Here is a 23,545-nt window from a genome sequence, read left to right on the forward strand (position 1 = left end):
AAGATGATGCCTGATAGGCAGAACAGTTCATTTTTTATTTTTAATATATTTAAAATGTAAAGTGTCTATTTGTACGCACGACCCCCCAGTGCTATTGGTACGTTTACCGAAGTACACGTACGTAGCGTCTTAGGTTAGGTTATAACCCTATATTGCAGCAATTTTTAGGGTTAGTCTTAGTCACGTGACCTAAACTGGCCAATGAGAGGCACTGCGTATGGATAGAATGTCAGTATATTGATAGGGCGACCGTACGGATAGCCACTCCCTTTAAAATATCTCACTTTTATTTACAGTATATATGTCTATAATGAAATTTAAACCATCAGAAAAATCCAGTTTTTACACAATTATTTTTTATCTACTTAAACCAGGTTGAATGAATATTTGCATAAAACACCTGGTAAAGACTGTTTAATTCATAGGATTATTTTGGATAAAATATGATCGCTTACTAGTGTTAAAATTCCTAATCATTAGAAAAAGTAGCCCACTGCATTGTGTTTAATCTTTTGCTCTGTTACTGTGACACAGCACCATCTCTTCCCCTGCTGTGATTGGTTCTTTAATTAGCTCCTAACAAGAGCCTTCAGGAAGCCAGCACGCTGATTGGATGTCTTATCATTGAAAATTAGCTCAATTAAGTCATTAGGAGGGTCCTCTGCCTCACTACCTGGGGCTACAGAGGTACGGCTCCATCCCTGTTTGTTTCCTCACACAAAGACAGGAACCAAGTGAGGAAGTTCCTCAGGAGCGTTCTTCATATTACAACAAAACCTTTAATCTACACAATAAAAGCACAATAATAACATATCACCTCATTTGAAAGCATTTTTTTCATTTCAATTTCATTTCATATATTTATTTAGCACACGTTAAAAAAAACACAAACTATTTAAAAGAAAGGCTAAAAAAAAACAAACACTGATGAGACAAATCATGAGACAAAATGCACTATTAAACTTTGATATGTGAGGGAAACTAATATATAAACAAAGTTCACAAAAATCAATATCAAAAGACAAATGAAAATATTGAACAAAATAGTAATTGAAGACACAAACTTAAAACATATATATACGTATACATACACACATATACAAGCGAATACAAACCAGTGGGCGTGCACTGTAGCTGTTCCCACTCAATGTTCTTGAAGCCAAAATACAGCTCTTAGGGGCGCTTCCATCTTGCAAATTTGCCATTATTTGGAGCCAGAGTCTTGTTCAGATGATCAGATCATAGAGGTTCGTACTAGTAGCTCAAAAAAGACGAAAAAACTGAACGGAAAAGTTTAATGGCATCTCGGCTTTTCTTCACGACGTAACTGCTTATGCCATTCACAAAGAGAGGTGCGCAAGACCCGCGGCTGTCAATCGTCATCATATATGACGTCAAATCCTGTTTTTCAACTTCAAATAACTTATTTAAAACAAACTTAACAGAAAAAATAGCACTTGAGCACAATGTAGGGTGATAATAACTAATGATCACAGCAGAGTTTCGGTTTGGAAAAAAAACATGTGACGAGTATTTTTACTTCACAGTTTCACCAATATCCCATCCGTTATCATTGAGGAGGCGGGGTTTATGACCTGTTCTGCTGCCAGTCAGCAGGGGGAGCTCTAAAAATAAAAGCGACACTCCCCCGTGAGCGTCTTTCATTCTTTTTACAGTCTATGATACAAACACACATATTACACGTGGATTTTAATCATGGTGGCATAGAGTAAAAGTGAGAATAAAGTTAGAGAGGGCATGAAGTAAGTGTAAGATAGGAGGATCTATGAATGGATAAGATGTTTTTTTAACTACCTTTTAAAGTGGAATTAGGAGGATATGGATTTTATTTGAGGAGGTAAACTATTCCAAAGCAGAAGTCCTTTGTAGGATATGTTAAAATGATTGTGATGTACGGGCAAAGGGTAGATATAGAGAATAATTATTGTCATTTGTATGATTTGATTGAACTCACAATTTGTCAATTAATCTGTGACATTATTTAACTGTTTTTGTATGAGAATGTATCGTGTGTGTGTGTGTCTGTGAATGTGTGTTTATGCATTATTCTGTGGTGTCCAGGTGTGTTTTTGTCTGTTGTGTTTATAACACACATCTGGAGCAAAGACGGCACAGATGTGCTCGAGAGAGAGACAAACACATTGACACAGTGAAAATGGCCGCTAATTTTTTTGGGTTGTGGAGGTGATTTTTGTTTTTTTGAAACGTGCGTATCTCTGTCAGTGGGTGCAGACATCAGCTGTGTCTGTCAGGTGTAACTTCTACACGAGCCGACAGATGTTATTTTGATGAGGATGAGTGACGAGTGTGACGAAGGACAGTAGACAACAGACAAACTGATACACTGTTTCACACACACACACACACACACTCACACACACACTGGGTCACTGCTATGAACTCAGCCATGAGACAATGTTTGGTCAAGCATGGTTGGGTGGAGAAGCAATTAGTCCAAGCCATGTAAGCTATTATAAGCAATGTGTTTCCAACTACAGCTGCTCTGCACGTACAAATTAAGTAATTGTTTTCACATCCCTGTGTTATGTTTATGGGTGTGTGTGTGTGTGTGTGTGTGTGTGTGTGTGTGTGTGTGTGTGTGTGTGTGTGTGTGTGTGTGTGTGTGTGTGTGTGTGTGTGTGTGTGTGTGTGTGTGTGTGTGTGTGTGTGTGTGTGTGTGTGTGTGTGTGTGTGTGTGTGTGTGCGTGCTCCAGTTAATGCAAACACATGTTGATGCGTTATTCACATCAAGACATAATTGTTAACAATGATAAACTGTTGACTGAACAAAACACCTCCATGTTAGACTGTCACCCACTGTAAAACAAACAGTACACATGTCGGTCATTTTGGTTCAAAGCAACATTCTCTTACCATTGGATCGTGGTGTGACACAGTTAGTACCAATACAAAATGCATCACTGTTTTCTGCACTGAATCTGACACCTCCTGTTTATTATAATAATAATAATAATAACTTTAATTTGTAAAGCACTTTACATTTAGTAATCTCACAGTGCGACAGAGACAGAAAAAAACAATAATGGTAAAATCTAAGCTTCAAGACTGTTTTGACAGATGTCAAAAATGAAGTTCACTGTTTGAACTTGTTTTGAGTTGCAAGCTTTCATGTGCCCCCTAAACAACAAAATCTAATGCCTTCTTAAACTGGCATTGCAGTCATTCAGTGGCTATGCACATACATACATGATGTGATTGGTGTGGGCTTTATCTTTAAGATGACCATTCAATTGTGGAGTATACAGAATAAGATACAAGGATGGTTACTTAAACTGTGTAATGTCATTTTTTCAATATGATTTTAAAGCTGCTATCAACGCACATTGTTTTTTTTTTATCAGATAAAATCTGTGTAGGCTTCATAGATCAATGAATCAAACATCATTTACTTCAAAAAGAAAGGAAAAAGGTCGAAATTGCAACTTGAAAGTTTTTCATCTCCACTGTTGACATATTCGCGCCCTGCATTGTGGGATGTGGAGTCTCGTGGATGGATGCATAGATTTGTTTTCCTTCATTATTACTGTGATTTTTTTTTTTTAGCTGATGAGAAGGACAGGTATTCACGTGATATCAGAATGAAGTAAAAACACTTCTATGCACTCGTCTCTGCAATTCCATATCCCACAATGCAGTGCATATAAACAATGTGTTTACGGTGGAGATTAAAACAAACTTTCAAGCGGCAATTTCAACCTTTTACATTTTTTTTTCGTGCAAATGACTTGAAATGTATTGGTCAGTGACTCCTATGCCATGTTTTCATCTAATAAAAGCAGCTTGAAAAAATAGCCTGATGGAGCCAACAGTGATAAAGCATCAGTGTGGATCAGGTTTTGTTCTAATAGTACAACTTTATAAACTACTTTGTAGATGTTTATAAGAGTATATTCCATTATTACAGAAGGAAGCTCTAACTCTTTGTCCCCTCTTCAGGTCATCCCAAAAAAACTCAAACATGTTGATTTCAAGACTTTGTACAGTTTCTTGACAACAACGTTGCTTGGCCATGTATTTATGGACATCAGGCCAACTTTATGCACTGGTGCACTGTCCACACAACAAAGGAACTTATGGAAGCAATTGATTTTCCAAAAGGCATCTGGAAGCTTTCATATACTCATTCTTTAAGAGTAAGAGACAATAGGCTAATGCCCAAAAAACAGTGCAACATCATGAACTCAAAGACGTATTTCACAGCCATGGACTTCCATGACTGTGAAATACGTCTTTGAGTTCATGGTGTTCTCTTCCCCTCATCAACACCAAACTTCTGTTCTCTCATATTGCCAAATGTAGTAGCATGATTTATCACTCCCACAGCACATCTCCACTGAAGTCCTCCATTGTTTGCTTTTCATCGCTACACCTGAAGCTTAGCTTGTATTTGGTAAAATTAACCTTCTCAACCATAGAAATCCATCCCATGAAGCTCTCTATAAAGAGCTATTGAGCTAATCTCGTGTTTTTCTTTTTAGAAATCTCGCTAAATTGACACCACATTTGCCAATTACGCACAACATATTTTAGAATAAATTTCTCACTCTTTAAAAGCATGTTGAATTCAAATGTAGATTGTTTTTCCATGTTTGTTTTCTCAACAAAAATACCAAACAACAACAGGCGAGCGTGTGGGAGTAGTATCTTTTGTGTGGCAGTTTGTGTGTTAAGAAGTGGGAATGCAGTAGAGAGGGAGAGGAAGATGAAGAGTAGCCTTGGAGAAAGAAGAGAGTGGATCATAGAAAGGAAGGGGAGTACCATGGAGACAACGAAACAATGCCCTCTAACCACTGCACTGACATCTCTTTGTTGGAAGTGTGTGTGCCCATGTAATCGCGCACGTGTGTGCGCATGTATTAATATTGATTTAGCATTCTGGCAGGGGGTCTTTGAACCTCACTTTCCTCTTTCACGCCTCCAGAGACGCACTGTAGACATGCACACACGCACACACAGGAAGCATTGTCCAATGTAATTAATCATATGATATGATGGTTTTAACGAGGAGCACAATTGCCATGTATTGAGTGTCTTGGACTGTGTGTGAATACAAACACGTCTGTGTATTCCTGCTTGTCTGGCTGTTTGTGAGACTGAGAGACGAGCCGATGAGTGAGAGAAGAGGGCTAAACTGTGATTCCCCACGGTGGCTTTGCTCTGCATGTGAACTCTCTTAAGTAGACTGGAGCACTGTTTAACAGCACACTTGTCTACGCATGTGCATGGATGTGCACTTTAGTGTGTGTGTGTGTGTGTCCGTCACACAAAGCCACTATCAGTTAATCTAATGTTTGTTTGCAGCACGTGAAGGAGAGACTTTCAGAATATTCAGGCATTCAATTCAATTCAATTCAACTTTATTTATATAGCGCAAATAACAACAAAGTCATCTCAATGTGCTTAAGAAAATATAAAGTACATAGTAAGAAAAAAGGTCTCCAACAAGGTCCACATGAACAAGCATTTAGCAACAGTGGGAAGAAAAAAATCCCACTTTTTTATAGGAAGAAATGTTCAGAGGTGGAAACCATCTGCTTTGACTGGTTGGGTTAGTGGACAGAAGGACAAATAGAATAGGATGGAAGGATAGACCATCCAAGTGTTCTAGACTAGTTGAGCCGTGAACCATCATCATTGCTGTAGTGTCACAACTATAAGAAATTAAGCCACACACAAAGACATAAATGTAAGAAAAGCTACAAACACAATTTTTGACATTTGGATGAAATTATATTTTTTATATTCGTGTTGACAAACAATATTGGACTGAGCAGTTTTCACAAAAAAAAAGTGTAAAAATGTTCTTTTCTCCTTGGTGTCTTATCATTAATGTTGCAACAAAATATCCCGATATTATTACATTACAAGATCTATCATCGAGGGTCCAAGTATCTTGAGGGGGTGGGGTTAGGTTCCAACTGAGTTGAAAAGGTAATAGTATTTATCTTTCCAGCATCAACTTTTATTAGTTTTTTTATCTTCTGAAAAACTTTTGCATTATATCGTTATCATGATCCCGTTATGCAATCATGTGGTGTCATGAACTCAATGTATCGTCTCAACCCTGCTTACTACAGATGTTTGTTTTGCTAATGTAACAGTTTATCCAGCTTCACATATTTTTCCGCATTGTTTTTCTTCTTTTTGTCTTATCTGTCAGTTCCTCAGTGGAGCCAATTCTGCAGGAGATTGTTAAGGGCTCCATACCCTTTCGCATCCAAACACGCGCAAATCCCAAGACGCATGCATATTTGATTCCTGCCTAAGAATAATTAATAGCGTTCTATTTATTTATTGATTTGTTTGTATTTGAGGCTGACAGAATTGTGTAGTGTTTGTTTGCAGTTGGTTCTTTTTTGTGCTGCTGTGTGAGAGAAAGTACAAAAAGCTATTATTTATATGGAGTATATGGAGTTGATGATGAACAGTATTGTACATGAGTGGGTGTGTGTGGGGGGGCACACTTTTTTTTAATTTTTACTTTTTTTATAAATTGATACTCTGCAGCCGTTTGCATCAGACAGTGATTAGAAATATATGAAACGAAGCATCAGCAATGTCTAAGATTTTGCAGATTTTTCAGCTTTTGTTTGCCTAAAGTTCAAACTATAAAAGTGTAAAACGAGGTAGGAATGGGATTTTTGAACTCATAGCCTCTTCGCTCTCAGCCAGGGAGACATTACACAACAAAATCCTGACACAGATTCATTTTTGGCAACTGACATTCACTCCTGGAGGTGTGCAATTTTCCTTGAACGGCAGCTGTACTGAAATACTTTCTGTGAAATATCTTTTTGTGCCTGTTTTATTCAAGTTTTAAACAATGGAAAGGATCCCCTGCTGATATACATAAACCACATACTTTCCTTAAGTTTTTATCTGCATTTTTAATGTTCTCCTCTAATGTGGTATTACTGGCTTTTTGACATCCAGAATAAAAGTCTCTCAAAAGAAAAAAGCCTTTCAATAACACAACACTTAAACCTTTAATTATCATTCTGCAGTCGAGGGAGGCGAATTATTCAACAAGTGTAAATTTGAATGGAAAAATTACAATCTGGTTTAAACTTGGGATGCTGTTGCGCTCTTTGTAAGCTGGTACGCAGTGGGTTGTTCCCATACCAAGGTGTCCATGCTGGTCCTGGTGATTCAGGGTGATTGTCCTTCTTGTCAGGTGGATTATTACCTTGTTCACTCAGCTGGAGTCACCCTTTCAGTAAAAATGATAGCTTGATTAGCTGTTTCTAAGGCAACTTAAGCACACACATATACGTCAATGCACTGCCCGAACATCTGTGGTACAAGAGTCGAATAAAAGAAAAGGGTTCAGTCAGAATATATAACCTTTATGTAAATGTGGGTTTTCCTTTATTCTTTTACTTGCATTATTTACTTATTTTCAAATTATTTAATACTTAAAAGAAAATAAACAATGTTTCTATCAGGTCTAAGACGTGAAGACTTATTAAGAGTAGCATGTCTGTAAAACGTACATATGAAAAGAAAAGTTTTAATGAAATACAGATTTAAAATAAAGTATTAAATAAGAATATTAAATCAGTTGTTACCCAATTTCCAAAGAGAGCAGTAATTACCCCAAATTGGCTGAATATATGTCACACACATAAGGTTTGTCATATCATTTATTCACTCTGTATATGATAGAAATATGTGTTGGTAATATTTTTGTGTATTTTAAAGCTGCTAGAGTTGATTTTTACATTCTGTAGACTTCAGTGAAAGGTTGAAAATGCCACTTGAAAGTCTGTTTTGACCTCCACTGTAAACACTCTGACATATTTGGGAAAGTTTGACACATTGCATTGTGGGATCTGGAGTCCCTTAGATGGATTGTTGAAGTGTTTTTACTTTATTCTTGATTTCTGGTGTTATTTCACCATTTCTACGAGCATGAATCAGTTTTGCTAAAGACGTCTCGCAAAATGTGTTGCAAAACTCAAGCATTGCAGATTCACATGAGAAAAGTAGTTTGTGCATCTGTAGCGGCAGATTGGAGACGTTGTAACTGGAGAGTTGTCGTTGTAAACGATCATTTACGCAAGTAATGAAAAAAACGTGAATAAATGTTGGATTACAAGTTTGCAGCTGTAATTTTATGTATAAATATAAGTCTATAAATGTTTTTCCATCATTTGTGACGCTCACATCACATGCTACAAGCTCTCACATTTTGCAACATATCTACCTTCATAAAAACTGACCCATTATCAGAAGATGTGCTAACAGAAAGCTAACACAAGAGGAAGGTCATGTGGGAGATGTAATTGTAATTCAAAAATGTAATTGACCGCAAGCTGCAGTATAGTGTGATGACTTTGTTGTACCGCCCACCGCACAAAGTGTTGTTCATTGGTGTCCATCCACAGCATGTCTTTGGTGAAATATAGACATTCTCCTTTACTGCTGATGCTGTCTGTATCAGCAGTAAACTCTCTCTCTCTCACACACATACACACACACACACACACACACACACACACACACTGGTTGTAGGGGGCATAGAGGTCTCTTTACCATGGTTGCTGGTATTTGGCAGGCGTTTTGCACTCATGACCTAGTAAGGATTCAGTGTCTTCTTCATTAGTGTGTGTGCATAAGTCTGTACAGTACGTCTGTGTGGGGGTGGTCCTCTCCTGCTCAAGGATAAGTAGTGTCAACGCACTGTGAAAATGTGGCTGTATTTCGAGTGCTTTTGAAAATCCACAAGATAAGTTTATTCTGTTTCTCTTTGATTTGTGTTGTTTCCTGTCATTACACTGGTTTCCTTGTTCCGCTGTTTGTTTGTTTGTTTCTAAAACAATAGTTTGGTTGCGTTTGGCACAGCCTAAAGTGGCACTAGTGTGTTTGCATCTGTGCGTAGATGAGAGAGAGCGAGATACTGGCAGGGATGCTCGATGGGGGTTGGAGCTGGCCTGGGCAGGGGGCGAGGACAGACGAGCTGGACCAAGGTCACTCTGACTGTGTGCCTGTGTGTGCTGCTCCACCCCGTTCACTCGTCCACTGAGCACAGCTCCTCCTCATTCCATTTTTCTCCTTCTCACTTTCACTTTTTGTCCTGCTTATCTGAGCATTCAATTAATGCAATAAATTAAATGAAAAGTTCCCACAAAACAAATTATTGTCGGACACTGTGTCCTCAGACTGAGAATGTGACTTTTCTTCCTTGTTTTAGTGAAATGATGTTGTTGTGTTTAGTATAGTTTATCATACACCATATGATGAAGCACACTGTGTCCTCCTCTCCGTCTTTCTATGTATCTCTCACCATACATCTTCCTGACTCTCTCTTTCTCTCTGAGTCCAGATGGGCAGTTTGCAGGTTAACTGGAACAGCTGGAGCTGCATTATTACCATCCTGCTGTGAGCGCTTATTGGCTTTGCTCCTCGCCTCTCCTCCTGCTCCTCTCTTACTTCCTCAACCTCTGTCCGTTTTTTAGGCTGCAGTTGACAGATGATCCGATTGAGACACAAACACTTTCTTATGCTTTTTCTTTTCAACAAGTAGGTTGGTTGGTATGAAGCAGGGATGGGCAACTCTATCATCGCGAGGGCCACAAAACTGTGATTGTATCTGATCCGAGGGCCACATGATCATCATTCATGTCAGCATTTAAATGGGGGGAAAGAGGGTTTTTATCTTTTTTTTTTGTTTTCAAAGTCATAATAAGTTTAATTTTATTAGACATAGTTGTTACTATTTGGTGCACTTGCACTTGAGTCTGTTGCTTCTCCTCCATTTGCTTTATTCGATATGATTGCATGGACAGTGTGTGTCTGAACAGTAAATTAAGCACTTGTCCCTGGCCTTTTTCTCCTGTTTTATGATTGGTTCTCTGAGTTAAAAAAAAAGTGTGTTCGCGCGTGCGTTAATGTTGTTGTGGAATGGAGATAGGCTTTTTAGCGGTATATGGATGCAGAGATGAAGCAGGGATAAGCCTGCTAGCACCCTCTGACCCCTCTTGGGAGCACAGATTAAAGAAACACACAAACAAACTCTGATGGAGATAGAAATACTATGTACGCACACACCAACAAACACTAGCGCGATGGGATTAGATTGAGGTTGGTAAACTCTGTCACACATACACGCACTTCTTTTGGACTCCTAGAAGAAACGATTGTTGGGCTGTTAATCATCGTTTCTACTTTAACGTAGTATTTTATGAATGAGAATAGCAACTAAAATAAATGATGAGCTAAAAAAAAAAGGGAAAGCCAGTCAGAACGTGCTCTCCATGAATCAGTGATCCGTCTGGTTGCAGGCCTGCTTTCTGACCCGGGTGGGCTGACGGGTTTGTGTTTGTGTGGTGATGCATGATAATCTGAAAAGCTTGCCAGTTTGAAAGCCGCTGTAAGGAGTATACAGTATCAGAGATTCATACTGGTTGTTATTTTAATGGCATGTTCCTTAATGTAGTAACTGACCTCGCATTTTACACGTTGCAATATTTTCAGCCTCTTTGTGTTAATTAAACTGTAGTTATGGTGTCTTTTAATGTGTTTGTCTTCTGTGGGGGAAAAGAAGGGGCTAAAACGTCTTCTGCACAATACCTGCGACTGAATGAAAAACCCGTAGTAAAAGTAAAAATACCAGTAATTAATTAGGACATGCCCTAACCCCCCATAAAACCTTTTATAACTCCTTGTGGGGGTCTGCTATAGCTTTGAAGAGCATCAAAACACAAACAGATTAACACACATACACGTGCTGTTGATGTGCATCCAGGGGGCTGTAGTGTTGTTTTACATATGTAAACAGATGGGAGAGGGGAGTGAGGGAGGAAGAAATGGGGAGAGTAAAGGAGGACTGAGGGCAGAGCAGAGAAGTGAATGGACGACTAGAGAATGACAGGTACTTCTGTGTAAAATGTGATCCCAGGGAGTGGCTCTGTGTGTGTGTGTGTGTGTGTGTGTGTGTGTGTGTGGTGTGGTGTGGGTGGGTGTGTGTGTGTGTGTGTGTGTGTGTGTGTGTGTGTGTGTGTGTGTGTGTGTGTGTGTGTGTGTGTGTGTGTGTGTGTGTGTGTGTGTGTGTGTGTGTGTGTGTGTGTGTGTGTGTGTGTGTGATGAAGGTTTGTTCACTCAGTGATTAGGCTTATTCCCTCTTGGCCACTTTCAAGCTTTCAATTAAGATTCTAAACACAAATATACTCTGCATTCATTACTCTCATCTTTGCTAACGAGCTAAAAAGTGTGTGTGCGTGCGTGTGTGTGTGCATGTTTGTGTGTTGGGTGCTTAGTGGAAAAAGCAGTAATTCCCAGTTTTCCTGTGTAAGTCCTGAGCAATGACTCCAAGGCCAGAGCTATGATGTGTGCACGTCTCCTGTCTGAATACTGATTAAAGTCTCATCACATGTTATAATACGGCTTTCATGTTCTTCCAGTCAAGTGCTCTCCAGGTAACAACTGGGTGTCGCGTGTCTGTTTTTGTGAACTGTAATGTATTCAGTGAACATGCAGTGTTTCTAACAAACACCAGCAGTGGATCTGACGTCTAATCAAATATTTAAATCTGGCAACATAATTTTCTGATTAATTATATTTATTTCATCATGATTATTTTGATGATATTACACTTTTTTCTTTCACTCAGAATTATTTTTATTATTTAATAGTGTAGTTTCACATAATTAAAATGCATAATGACAATATATAATTTTATGTGCCCTCGAAAAATATATTTCACAAACCGACAATGAAAAAGGAACGTAAACTGAAAACACAATAGAGAATAAAGACTGTTTGTGTTTAGTTGTAAATGCTTCTTCTAAATTCAGATTGTTTTTGCTCACCTGTTGGTGTTAACATAACGTTTCTGTATAGCATAAAAGGCGCATGGTGCTTTTAAGGCTCAATGCAGGCAAGAAAAACAAATGAGCTTCATCTGTTTACTTGCTAGTTTTTTTTTTTTTTTTTTAAATATCATCGTATTATTACACAATTGATTAAAATGTCGAACTTTTCTCTTTTCGTTGTTATGAAGCTTCCGTCACTTGGCAACCAGCTTTTTTACGCCGACTCCAGTAAGACACATTCATTGTTTTTTTTTTTTTTGTTTTCTTTAATGAAATGTTCAATTCTCTCTCACTGAAATTCACTTTCTGGACATTTGAGGATTTGGTTTGAACAGGGATAATATAGAAGCAAATTAGGTTCATGAAATAATAAGTTAATAAATGAACATGCCCAGCAAAAGTTATCCCAAAGTTTATTCATCCTGTCGTGGAAATATTCCATGTTTGGTCTGAAGTGAACAATTATTATTAGTGTTGTTGTTATTATTATTATTATTATTATTAATATTACTAGGGATGTCCCGATACAACTTTTCCACTTTCGATACGATACCGATATTGCCGCCTTGAGTATTGGTCGATACCTTTATCGATCCGATACAATATCAGCACGAATCATACATACTTTTATGACTCATTTTGTAGTGTGGAATGTTAGAAAAGACTTTATCAAGTGATGTCACTCAAACAGAGAACAATAGTCAACAACAGTAGGGATGAGAAAAACTGACCCATTTATCATTAACCAATTGGTTACATACATTTTAACCTTCAACATAATATCTACAGTATTCTACAATTGAATAAAAATTATTGGAGCGCTTATATCGGAGAATTTAGATGCAGTCCAATAAAATCCGAAATTTGTTTTCTGGCTGGTATCGGACCGATAGCCAATATCAATATCGGACCAGGCCATCCCTTATTATTATTATTGTTGTTGTTATTTTATTTTGTAGGCTGGATCAATTGCATGCATCACTATGGATAAAGAATGATTTGTTTTACTGCTTAAACAGGCAAATCACATTAAAAGAAAAGTAGTTCAAAATAAGTTCAATTTGTGCTTTAAAATGTCAGTTCATAATGTGTTTATATTACCTGAAAGTAAGAAATAATATCTAAGTGTGTGTGTGTGTGTGTGTGTGTGTGTGTGTGTGTGTGTGTGTGTGTGTGTGTGTGTGTGTGTGTGTGTGTGTGTGTGTGTGTGTGTGTGTGTGTGTGTGTGTGTGTGTGTGTGTGTGTGTGTGTGTGTGTGTGTGTGTGTGTCATTGCACACAGTCTGTTATGCTTGTGAGATGGTTTTTGGCTTGGACTTGACAGAATGCTCCAGTTTCCTACTGTTATGTAATCTGATAGGGAAAATCCAAGCTGCTCTCCACACTACGTCCAAGACAGACGCAGACACTATTGTAGTGTAATATTATGCACCAAATTGTGCTCAAACCAGTCGTCACCATATGCTGCTTTCATCTGCCAGTAACGTTCCTGCCTGTGAGTGAATGTGTGTGTGTTGGTAAATCTGAGACTCAGAACTTTCACTGAGTCGCGTGCTTTTCTTTTTCAGTCACATATGAAGAGTTGATCTGTTACTTTTTGTTCCTCTGATAATCGAGTTCTGAGTTTTAACATGAAGGCTCTTTCTTTGCCTTTTACATGTAATGTCAGTTTTTAGCCATTGCTAGCTTGAAGGCCAATAATATATACATTTAGAGTATAGATTGAGATAATGACATGTACTATCAAAAGGCAAATACTTTTTTTCTCGGCTGTAATGACAGAAGTTCGGAATGTGTTTTAATAAGCTTTTTAGAGCTGTTAAAGTTGAACCTTTCTATTAAAAACTTAAAAAATATTTTATCTGTCATGGTCATTTTTAAATAATACAATGTTATAATATAATATTGAGTTCAAATGTATACTAAACATTCAGAGTTGAGTGAAATATCATAATTTGAAATTCCTGAAGTTTATTAAAAGCAGGTGCTTTGTGGATTATTTTTGCTAGTAGTAAGATCCTTTTACTATGGTTTAAAAAACAAAAAAAAGTTTGTGCTTTGTCACTACCAAGTGTCTAAAAATAAAATGGATATATAAAGTATGTGTTCCATTCCAGCCCCTACTGTGTTGTTTGAAGTTTTCGTCCGTTTACACCTGAGTGGAAAATAATTTGTATTTGAATGGCTCACTAACAAACCTGTATGATTTCATGTAGGTAAAAAATGACTGTTGGAAGCTGGAAACCTGGTTTCATAGTACAAAGCACAGAGGTGCATGGAGTGAGTGCACACTGACTAACTGGTGTCTGACCTCAGTGTTGTTAATTGAAGGAGAAAATGTGTGTAACAGTGCATCCTGCAGGTTTCATTGACATACATTTCATCCCTCACCTTTGTTGAGCTATAAGTAGAAACCCTACACAGTGAAATAAAGAGTAAACAAATGATGGAAATATTAACATTTGCCTGAGAGAAAGAGAGTGAGAGGAACAGAGAGAGGAAATGGAAGAAGAGAAAAGGGAGGGAGTGTGTGTGTGTGTGGGTGGTGGATACTCATGGGACCTCGGTACTGCAGCATTTTTTTCTGTGTGTGTATGTGTGTGTGTGGGAGAGGGTGAGTAAAGGTGGGGGCACTCCTGGGACCCCTCCAGCACTGCAGCAGGTTGTGTGTGTGTGTGTATTCTCCAGCCCCCGCACTACCAATGGGTCAAGCTCACACACCAGCACCCCCTGCATCACCCACCTCATCTCTCCCCCGCCCCTGGTTGCCATGGAAACACACCTTGAGCAGCTCCCCTGGAGAGTTGCACACTCCTCCTCTTCCTTCTGTCCACTGCTCTTTCTTTGCTGCACTCTTTCTTTCTCCCCCCGACGGCTCTCCCTTTTTCTCTCTCTCCCACACACACACACACACACACACACACGCACACACACGCACACACACACACACACACACACACACACCATTCTGTCTGGTATCACTCTCTCTTTCTCTCTCCTTCCTCCTTTCCGTTGTTCCTCTCCCCATCAACCGCCTGGCTTGGTTTACGGCCTTTGTGCCCCAAGGGACCACCACCCCATACACACACACACACACACACACACTATGCCATCCATACACTTTGATGATGGAGGGGGATGATGGGAGCAGGGGATGGCAGTAATGATCAAGGGACCCCCTGCAGACCATGCAGTGACACACAGCGGGAGGTAGGGAAGGTGGGACTCACATTACTGCACCCATAGGAAACTCCCATTTCAGCCTAATATAAGGGCTAAGAAGAGTTGCATGGATGCTTATGTGAGTTGTGTGTGCGTGTGCGTGTGCGTGTGCGATGGATAACGGGGAAAAGCCGGGACCTCTGGGAACCATCTCCAACACAAAAGCTCATTTATGGTGTGCTCCATCTTTGTAGGGGTGTGTGATCAGGCCAGTGTGAAGGTGTTGGGGTGACGGGGTAGTTGCCTCCTAGTCTTTTACTTTTGTTCAATTAGAGCAGGAGAGTGGGAGGTGTATAATGAGAGAAATGACAAAGAGAGAGTATAAGCAATGAGGAAGCGTGTGTGCTACTGCATTGTTTGTAGAATTGTAATGAAGAGTCTGACTGCAGTACAGACATTATTCTGGGAGGGCATCCTCCTTCCCTCCCTCCCTCCATCCTGACCTCTGGTCATCCACATTCATTGCATTTCTTTCTGTCAGAACATGTTTTCTCCTGTTTTTCCTGTTTTCGTTCTGTGGCCTCATTAGTAATACACACAAAAACATCCTTGTGTTTTGTTTGCTGATTTTTCAACTAAATACAATCACCAGACAAAGGTTTTTGTCACTTTGAGTCAGATTTTAAGTAGCCTACTTCCAGTCATCTGCCTGTCATGTTGCTCAGGTGGTAGAGGAGTGGTCTTCTGATCGAGAGGTTGGGGGTCTATACCTGTCTGTGTCGAAGTGTCCTTGTGCAAGACACTGAACCCTAAGTTGCTCCCAGTGGTCGACAAACACCCTTTATGGTGGCTCAGTCCCATTGGTGTGAGTGTGAATTTGTGAATGAGCTGATATGTAAAGCGCTTTGGGACTACTTCAGTGTAGGGATAAAGCGCTATATAAATCAAGTCCATTTACCATTCAAATATGGCCAGTCCAGATTGGAGTGTTTTTTGTTGTTGTTTTTTAGTTTTTATTAATTAAACCTTTATTTAGGCAGGAAGTCCTATTGGGATTAACAATTTCTTTTTCAATTTAGACCTGGCCAAGAATGGCAGCAAGCATATTAACACGCAATTTGTTACAATTGTCAAAACAAACAAACAAATTCAAATGTAGAGATGCACCAAATTTAAAATCCTTGGACGAAACCAAAAACCTATGAGCATACTAACCTCACTAAAATCAAGACCTTGAAAATGCACGAATTAATATTAATTATTTAAAGAATAAATGAATTAAGGTTAAACAATGCACAATATTATATAAAATACAAAATAAACCTTGACTCTATGTAATGTATACATAAATAATAATGTACAGGCCTATAACTGACTGGTCTGCTGAAAGATAGTCATATTAAACATGTTCTTTAATGAAAACAAAGTGCATTGAAGTTCTTGATAAAGAGGAACTTCTCTGCTTTATTACAGTGAAATCTGTTCTTATTGCTCTCCTGTTCTGTGCGCGTGTCCGTCATTCTCCAAGTAGTGTGCATTAGTTCTTGTGAGCGCTGCTTTATACCCACATCCAAGTAATGATCTTTATAACGCGGATCCAGTATAGTTGCCAAAAAGTATCCGAAAAGATCTCTGTGAAATGTGCGCTGACGGACTCTAAAGCCGAGTTCATGCTGCTGACGCGTACTTTGGATTATTTGGAGGCGCGTCACGCACATCAGTCCACGGTGTATCGACGTCGACATGTGGCACAGAAACATAAATCGCACTTGAGAGTGAACTTTTCTTTGTTTTCACTCCGTACTCCGTCCCAACCTCTGCTTAGAAGATGCTTTAGTGCTGAGATATACTGAAATATGGCCGCTCCGTGGACACGTTGGCTCGTATACAGATACCATGCGCTGGTGTTTGCTCACGCCATTAAAACATCTTGTTTCAGTGGAAAAAAGTGTTTCCATGGTGGGTAGAATTTTTGGTGCATCACTGTTAAAATGTGGGCAGTTTTAAGAAAAGCAAGTGCAAGATATGGAATCCTCAAGTATTTAGTTTATTTTAATTTTATTTTTATTAATCTTAAGTTTTGAACATAAAACATCTGTCCACAAAGGTTCTGAAATGATGTTCCCAGTTTGCTTTGATGAGTAAATGCAGACAAATGAAGTTTTCTGTAGGGCAATAACCAACACTAAATCCTAACCTTCACCCTGTTTTACTGGGTCTCACTACACTCATCCCTGTCTCCTGTGTTCTCAGCCCAAGCAAAGGCATCCTAGGGTTATGTGTGTGCATATGTCTGTGTGTGCGCACGTGCTGATGGATCAAATGCACTCTTTGAGACAAAGCGTATCTGCAGGATGCTCTGTGACTCGCTATGGGTTACATACACAGGTTCACACACCTACTGAGACTGGACTGAGTCTCTGAGGGGTGGAACACACACATACACAGATCAAAAGAATGTATTTGTTACTAAAGATAACTGTTTAATGGGTAAACACATTAGGATGGGAGGCCTGTCTTCATGCCCATGTTTCGGACAGCTCAATTATCTCCCTGTACCTCAGTTCTTTCATGTTTTTGTTGCTGTTCACATTGAACTCCCGTATTCAGGTTTCAATTAACTTTTTATATTTTTACATCCATCAAGGAAGTCATATTTTCACTGGTGTTTATTTGTTTGTCTGTTAGCAGGATTACATCAAAAGTACAACAAGGATTTAGATTTTTTTTTTTTTTTTTTTTTACCAAAGATAGACCTTATGCCATGAAAGCATATGTTGTTTTGGAGGTGATTTGGTTCAGTATACTGATTCTGGGTCCATTAGAAAAATAGAAAGGTCCGTACCACTCGTCATTGGCAAAAATTCTCATCTGTGTTCAAAATGGACCAACATTACTGAATTTGACTCAGTAATGTTGGGTTGGTTTCTTAATCACTCCACTGTGTTTCATCTGGATAAAATCAGGATTGCACATTTCATTGCACTTTTTCATAAAAATGAGGATGCCCATACATTTGGACCAACTGTATTGTTATTAATAGGGATATAAATTTCTTCCAAGCAATTAAAGCAGTTTTTTTTCAACTTTGGAGTTGGGACCCCATGTGAGGTCACCTGGAGTTTAAATGGGGTTGCCTGAAATGAAAGTAATTATTTAAAAAATAAATATTTCGAGAAAATTATTATTCCAGAATAAAACGCACAATCTTAAACAACTGTGTTTTATACCGCCACTATGCTAAATATTCCACTTGTAATGAGATGTTTATCCCCCTTCACCAAAAAAATACTGCTCCCATTTGCACTGTACTGATTCTGTCTTAACGTGTGAAATATCTCAGTAAAGAACATAAATAGTTCATGTTTTGTTACTTGTAGACATGCAAATAAGGGTAATATAAAACATGACTGGGTTGAACTTGTCCTGTGATCCATCCCTCCTCTTGCTCTCCCCACCCTCTCTCTGTGTGCCTCACTCCATGCAACTGTCTCCTGCTGCTTCAATCTTCCAGTAAATGATAATGAACCTCTATCTGTCTCAGTGTGTCTCGGACACACTGGCGCCCCGCACAACCTGGTAGCCTTTGAGGTATGTGTGTTTTTGTGTGTAAAATGGGACATTTGTGGGCCGGGACCATGGAGCATTGCATTTTCTACATACAAGCCCCTGTGCCATTCTCTCACACACACACACACACACACACACACACACACACACACACACACACACACACACACACACACACACACACACACACACACACACACACACACACACACACACACACACACACAGAGGCAGGATTAAGGCACCCTTGTGTCAGCCTTTGAGGCTGGGAGAGATAGAATCTCTCTTTCCGTGTGTGTGTGTGTGTGTGTGTGTGTGTGTGTGTGTGTGTGTGTGTGTGTGTTTAGTGGGATTGTGTCTACCTGAGTGTGTCTGAGTGTGCATGTGTACATGTTGGTTTGGGTGTCATGGATGTATGATTGAAGACATTAATACCTTGCTGAAGTTCTTTGTGTATGATTGTGTGTCTGTTTGATTGTTGGAAAAAACAAAGTTAAACACAGATTGTATTGTTTTTATGTGCATCAAGGGAGTAGATTTGCTGGTGAATGTGTGTCCGTAGCTGTTTGGAGCTTTGCTAGAGGTCGGATCGGCCCCCAAAAAAACCACCATCTGATGTCTTTGGGCAGTACAGTGTGTGTGTGTGTGTGTGTGGCCCAACACAGCATGTGTAGGCAACTGGGGTGTTGGACCTGTATGGTACAACAGTGATAAGGACAACAGGCAGGAGACCTGCTCACCAAGGGGTGCATATGAGGGTTTATGTGTGTGTCTACGTTTCCAACGCCCACCTTCATCTGCTCTTTCACCGTCGGGGTTATGATGTCACTCACACATTCTTAATATAGACACAGACGCACACCAACACAAGTATAATCTCCAAGTGTGTTTGAAAGCCTTTGTATTGCCATGTGTTTTGTGTTAGAAAATCAGATACTTGAACTTTATCACAGCCTTCCATATTTGGGGAGGTTCTTGATTATAAAAGAGCTTTCCTGGCTTGGTGCATTAGATGTCAATGATGTGATTGCAAATTGAAGGGAAGAAAAGTGTCAGATAAATAAATCATCAGCGAATAATGGAACTACAGGATGACGGTGGGACATTGGAGAAGTAACGCACAATAACAGATTTAGGTTGGGTGACTGCACTGGAGGGGAGGTTAGGACACAATGAGAGAAACCCATAAGAGGAGGAGATCTTCCACACACTAGTAGGAATTGAAGCAGTCAACAGATGAGGTAGATATGGTTAGCAGGAAGGAAATGACAACATTGGTACAATAGGTTGAATTATATCTGTTTTCAATGAGCTGACATGTCATGTTCTTCATCAATTTACAGTGGTTGCATTTCCAGTTACAAAATAAGACTTTTATTTCTCCACTTAAAAATAGATGATTACTATTTCTCAATGTTTACCTCAGAATTTATTCTTTAATCACAAATGTTAATGTTTCCCCAATCAATATGTGTAACCAACTATATATTTATAGAATGACATGTCTTCATTTGATAAAGTTTCTGGTTTTCTGTTGCCTAACCGTCTTTGCATACGTGTATGTGTTTCCTGTTTGCAGAGGAAGGCATCAATCATGAGTGCAAGCTGTGTAACCAGATGTTTGATTCACCTGCCAAGCTGCTGTGCCACCTGATAGAGCACAGCTTCGAAGGCATGGGTGGTACCTTCAAGTGTCCCGTCTGCTTCACAGGTGAGAGACACATTCACACTTGCCCTCAAGGACAAAGTCTTCAATAAATGATTGGTATTTGTGTCCAGTTTGCTTTACTTTTCAAAGATTAGGTCTTTGTTTTACTGGGATGAATAATGCTACATGTTAAAAAAAAAACAAAACAAGAAAAAAGTCTGACCTCCTACTTTAAAAAGTGACTTGGAACACTAGCTGAAGTCGGAGCTCCTACTCTGTGAATTGGGGAAACATCCAATATTATAGCAATCAGCCATGTTTGAGGTATTTTGACATGCTTCTGCTAAACTTGGTTGAACTTGGAGATTGGAATTTCCGACTGGGAAATGCTGAATTCCGAGTTGCGTGGAACGCAGCATTACGTGTTTTCAGATTTGTGACCAGTGGTTCCACATCACAAATCAAGGGGTCATGAGTCGAGAGTTGCTTTCCCCACACACAAGGAGTTTTGGTTGTAAACATTGAAGAAGTTTAATATTTGTGATTGTCGGTCCCGAAGCGTCTTATGCTGCGTTCACACCAAATGCGTCTTCTACGGAACCGGATGCGTCTGCCGCACGAAAAGTTCCGCAGGTTTCGCAGGATCAAGAAATTTCCCCTTTCGCTTCATATGTGCGTTTGAAGCGAAGCACCGCCCACCAGCGAGACATCCAACTCGGTGAGTTTCACTACCTGCAGAAGCGACGAGCTGCGTTCCTTTTTCTCCTCTCATAAACATAAACCACCAGTGAAAAAAGCCGGTGTGACTAGCGGCTAACGCTATCCTAGCTCAGTGCTACAGAGAGAACTTTTACCTGTTGCTACCACCTCCTCGCTGATTCTCCTCCACGCCTAATCCTTCCTAGTCCAGTCCCGTTATAAAGGCCATGTCATACAGCTCCAGGTGGTCACACACAGCTTCTACTCCATGGGTGAACAGACCGGTGTCCATGTTGACGGCCTGACGTCACCGTCAACAAAGACTCTGATTGGCTTTTGTCATGCGAAACAGTTGCAGGAGTTGAATATTTTCAACACTTATGAATGTGCGAATATGACGAAAAATCGTGAGCGTGCTCGCACGGTCAACGCTCTTGACGTGCGGGTCGGACCGCACCGCCCCACAGGAAAGATTTTGCCTTCGGGCCGTGTCTATCTATTGACTTTGTGTGTAATATGATCGCATGAACATTTTGTGACGCATCCGGTGTGAACGCAGCATTAGAGTTAATTATCGGAACAAATTCAATCTTAACACATCTCAGACCACACAATGTTCTTACAAGAGGACATGAAAAAATTTGGTGTTTGCCGTCCTTGGTCAAAATTTGGTCAAAAACAGTGCAGTTTTCTGTGTGTGTGTGTACCCTGCTTTAGTGTACAAAGGAAAAAAGCTCTGAACTAAGTCCAGCAAAGTTTGTCTCTCAAATCTTGTACCTAGTGTGAGTAAGCGATTATTGTAAAACATGGTTTAGTATGCAGAGTTAAGCTTGTAACAATATAGAACTGAACCTTACTTTTCTGTTCAACCATGAATACTAAGAACTCTAATCTCGAGAGGGGATTTTATTACAACAGGAGCCCCAGTTAGCATATGTTATGGATAACTTGTATGAACAAACAGGAACACAATATCACATCTAATAAGGGCCAATGTGTAATGCCTTGAACTTTTGCAGTTCACTGAAATGCTCGATGACCACATTAGAGCTTTGGTGAGGAGAGTTTTATTCAGCAGTGATATTCGTAAAAAAATTAGTCAGCACCTCCATTTCCTAATTTTCTCTTTCCATCACGTCTCTTATTCCCCGTGCGCTCTCTCCCTCTTCCTCGTCTTTGTCACTTCATCACTCTGTTTCTTCTATTGTTGAGTTTGTCTTTGTGTCGTTGTCTCCCCCTAAGCCCCCCCAGGTACACAGCAAAGCTTTAAACTTTAACTCTATTCCTTGGTGTCTTATGAATTAGTAAGATGGGCACTGCACCTATGGGGAGGCTAAATAATTCAGCACATACACATTCTGAGTGAAAACACAAAGTTTACTGAAACAAAGAGGAGAGAGAGAAATGGGAAAAGTGTATGAGACAACACTGGGTTGGCAGTTGAAAAATACAAATAGATAAGTTATATATATTACATGGTCTGCTGAGGATATGAGTGTGTGTTTTCTTATCTTTCCTTTGCTCCTATTTGCCCTTTTTAATCCAATGTTCCTCCTTCATGATATGTTTGTGTATACAAAGTTAATTGTACTGAATGCTCAGTGTTTTTTTTTTTTAGATTATTTGATAAAAAAAAAAAATGTAATTTTTTTTTATGTTAACTTTGCACATTATATCACTTGAGTTATTTTAAAGCTTAATCAAAGTTTGTCAAAGTAAAGGTTACAGCCTTAAGACAAGATTTGGTTGTGATTTCTTAAGCAGGCAACCTATTTGCTAGATGGAATGTTGTTGTTGAAAGGTGAACTTTCATTCAGAACATTCAAACTTTAAAACCCATTTTTGAATCATGGCCCAGCAAAAAAGAAAAACTAAAAATTGAGTAGGTGGTGACACAAATCCAATTGGTAGTGGTTCAGGAAATGTCTTTAGAACTGTAATGCACAGCTGGGTTTCAGCACTTCAGTGATAAATTCACCTCAGAATGAAATCACATCTTGGACAGTGTAGGTGGGTGGCAAAGGGAAAACTCATCTCCATCTGCATCCCAAGGTAGTGCCAACATTGCCCAAATGACAAGCCTGGCTTTGTCCCCCAACAAGGCCCTCCTGGGTTAGGCTAACGGGGCTAATGCAGTGTAAAAGCAACATTAATTACTAAAGGTAATACGATATAATGTGCAACAACCAATCACAATATTAAAACATTACATGAGGTATAACTATGATCCACACGACCATACTACACACTAGATTGTTATGGTTTGTTTTTGTTTTTTGTCCTGCTATTGAGTTGAAAAGGTCACACCCATAGTAAGTATGTTCATTTAAGTTAAAGTCAACAGGGTTGGGCTCAATTAGAATTGTAATTGTGTTATTGATCATTAATTGCAATTATGTCATAATTATAATTGTAGTTGTAATTGATGATATCTGTTGCTGTCGTAATCGTAATTAAATTTTAATTGAGTTTAGATAATTGACTTTGTAATTGTAATTGCCATGAAAATTCTGTAAAAATTGTCAAGTGTAATTAAACACAACATTGGTATATGCAGTACATATGTAGTTAACAATTAGTCAAATATGTTCCATATCAAGCTTTCCCAAATT

General features: G+C 39.2%; 1 protein-coding gene across 5 annotated transcripts in view; it reads left to right on the forward strand.

Annotated features, from left to right (window-relative positions):
- znf423 (zinc finger protein 423) overlaps nt 1-23,545 on the forward strand; it is a 165,036-nt gene that overhangs the window by 129,447 nt on the left and 12,044 nt on the right. For all 5 annotated transcript variants that reach the window (XM_028449697.1, XM_028449701.1, XM_028449699.1 and 2 more), the window contains one exon: nt 20,166-20,297. In XM_028449697.1, the coding sequence (XP_028305498.1) occupies nt 20,166-20,297 (132 nt within the window). The remainder of the gene's footprint in view (nt 1-20,165; nt 20,298-23,545) is intronic.

Source organism: Gouania willdenowi, chromosome 6 (genome assembly GCF_900634775.1).
Source record: "Gouania willdenowi chromosome 6, fGouWil2.1, whole genome shotgun sequence".
In the NCBI taxonomy this organism is placed as follows: Eukaryota; Metazoa; Chordata; class Actinopteri; order Blenniiformes; family Gobiesocidae; genus Gouania; species Gouania willdenowi.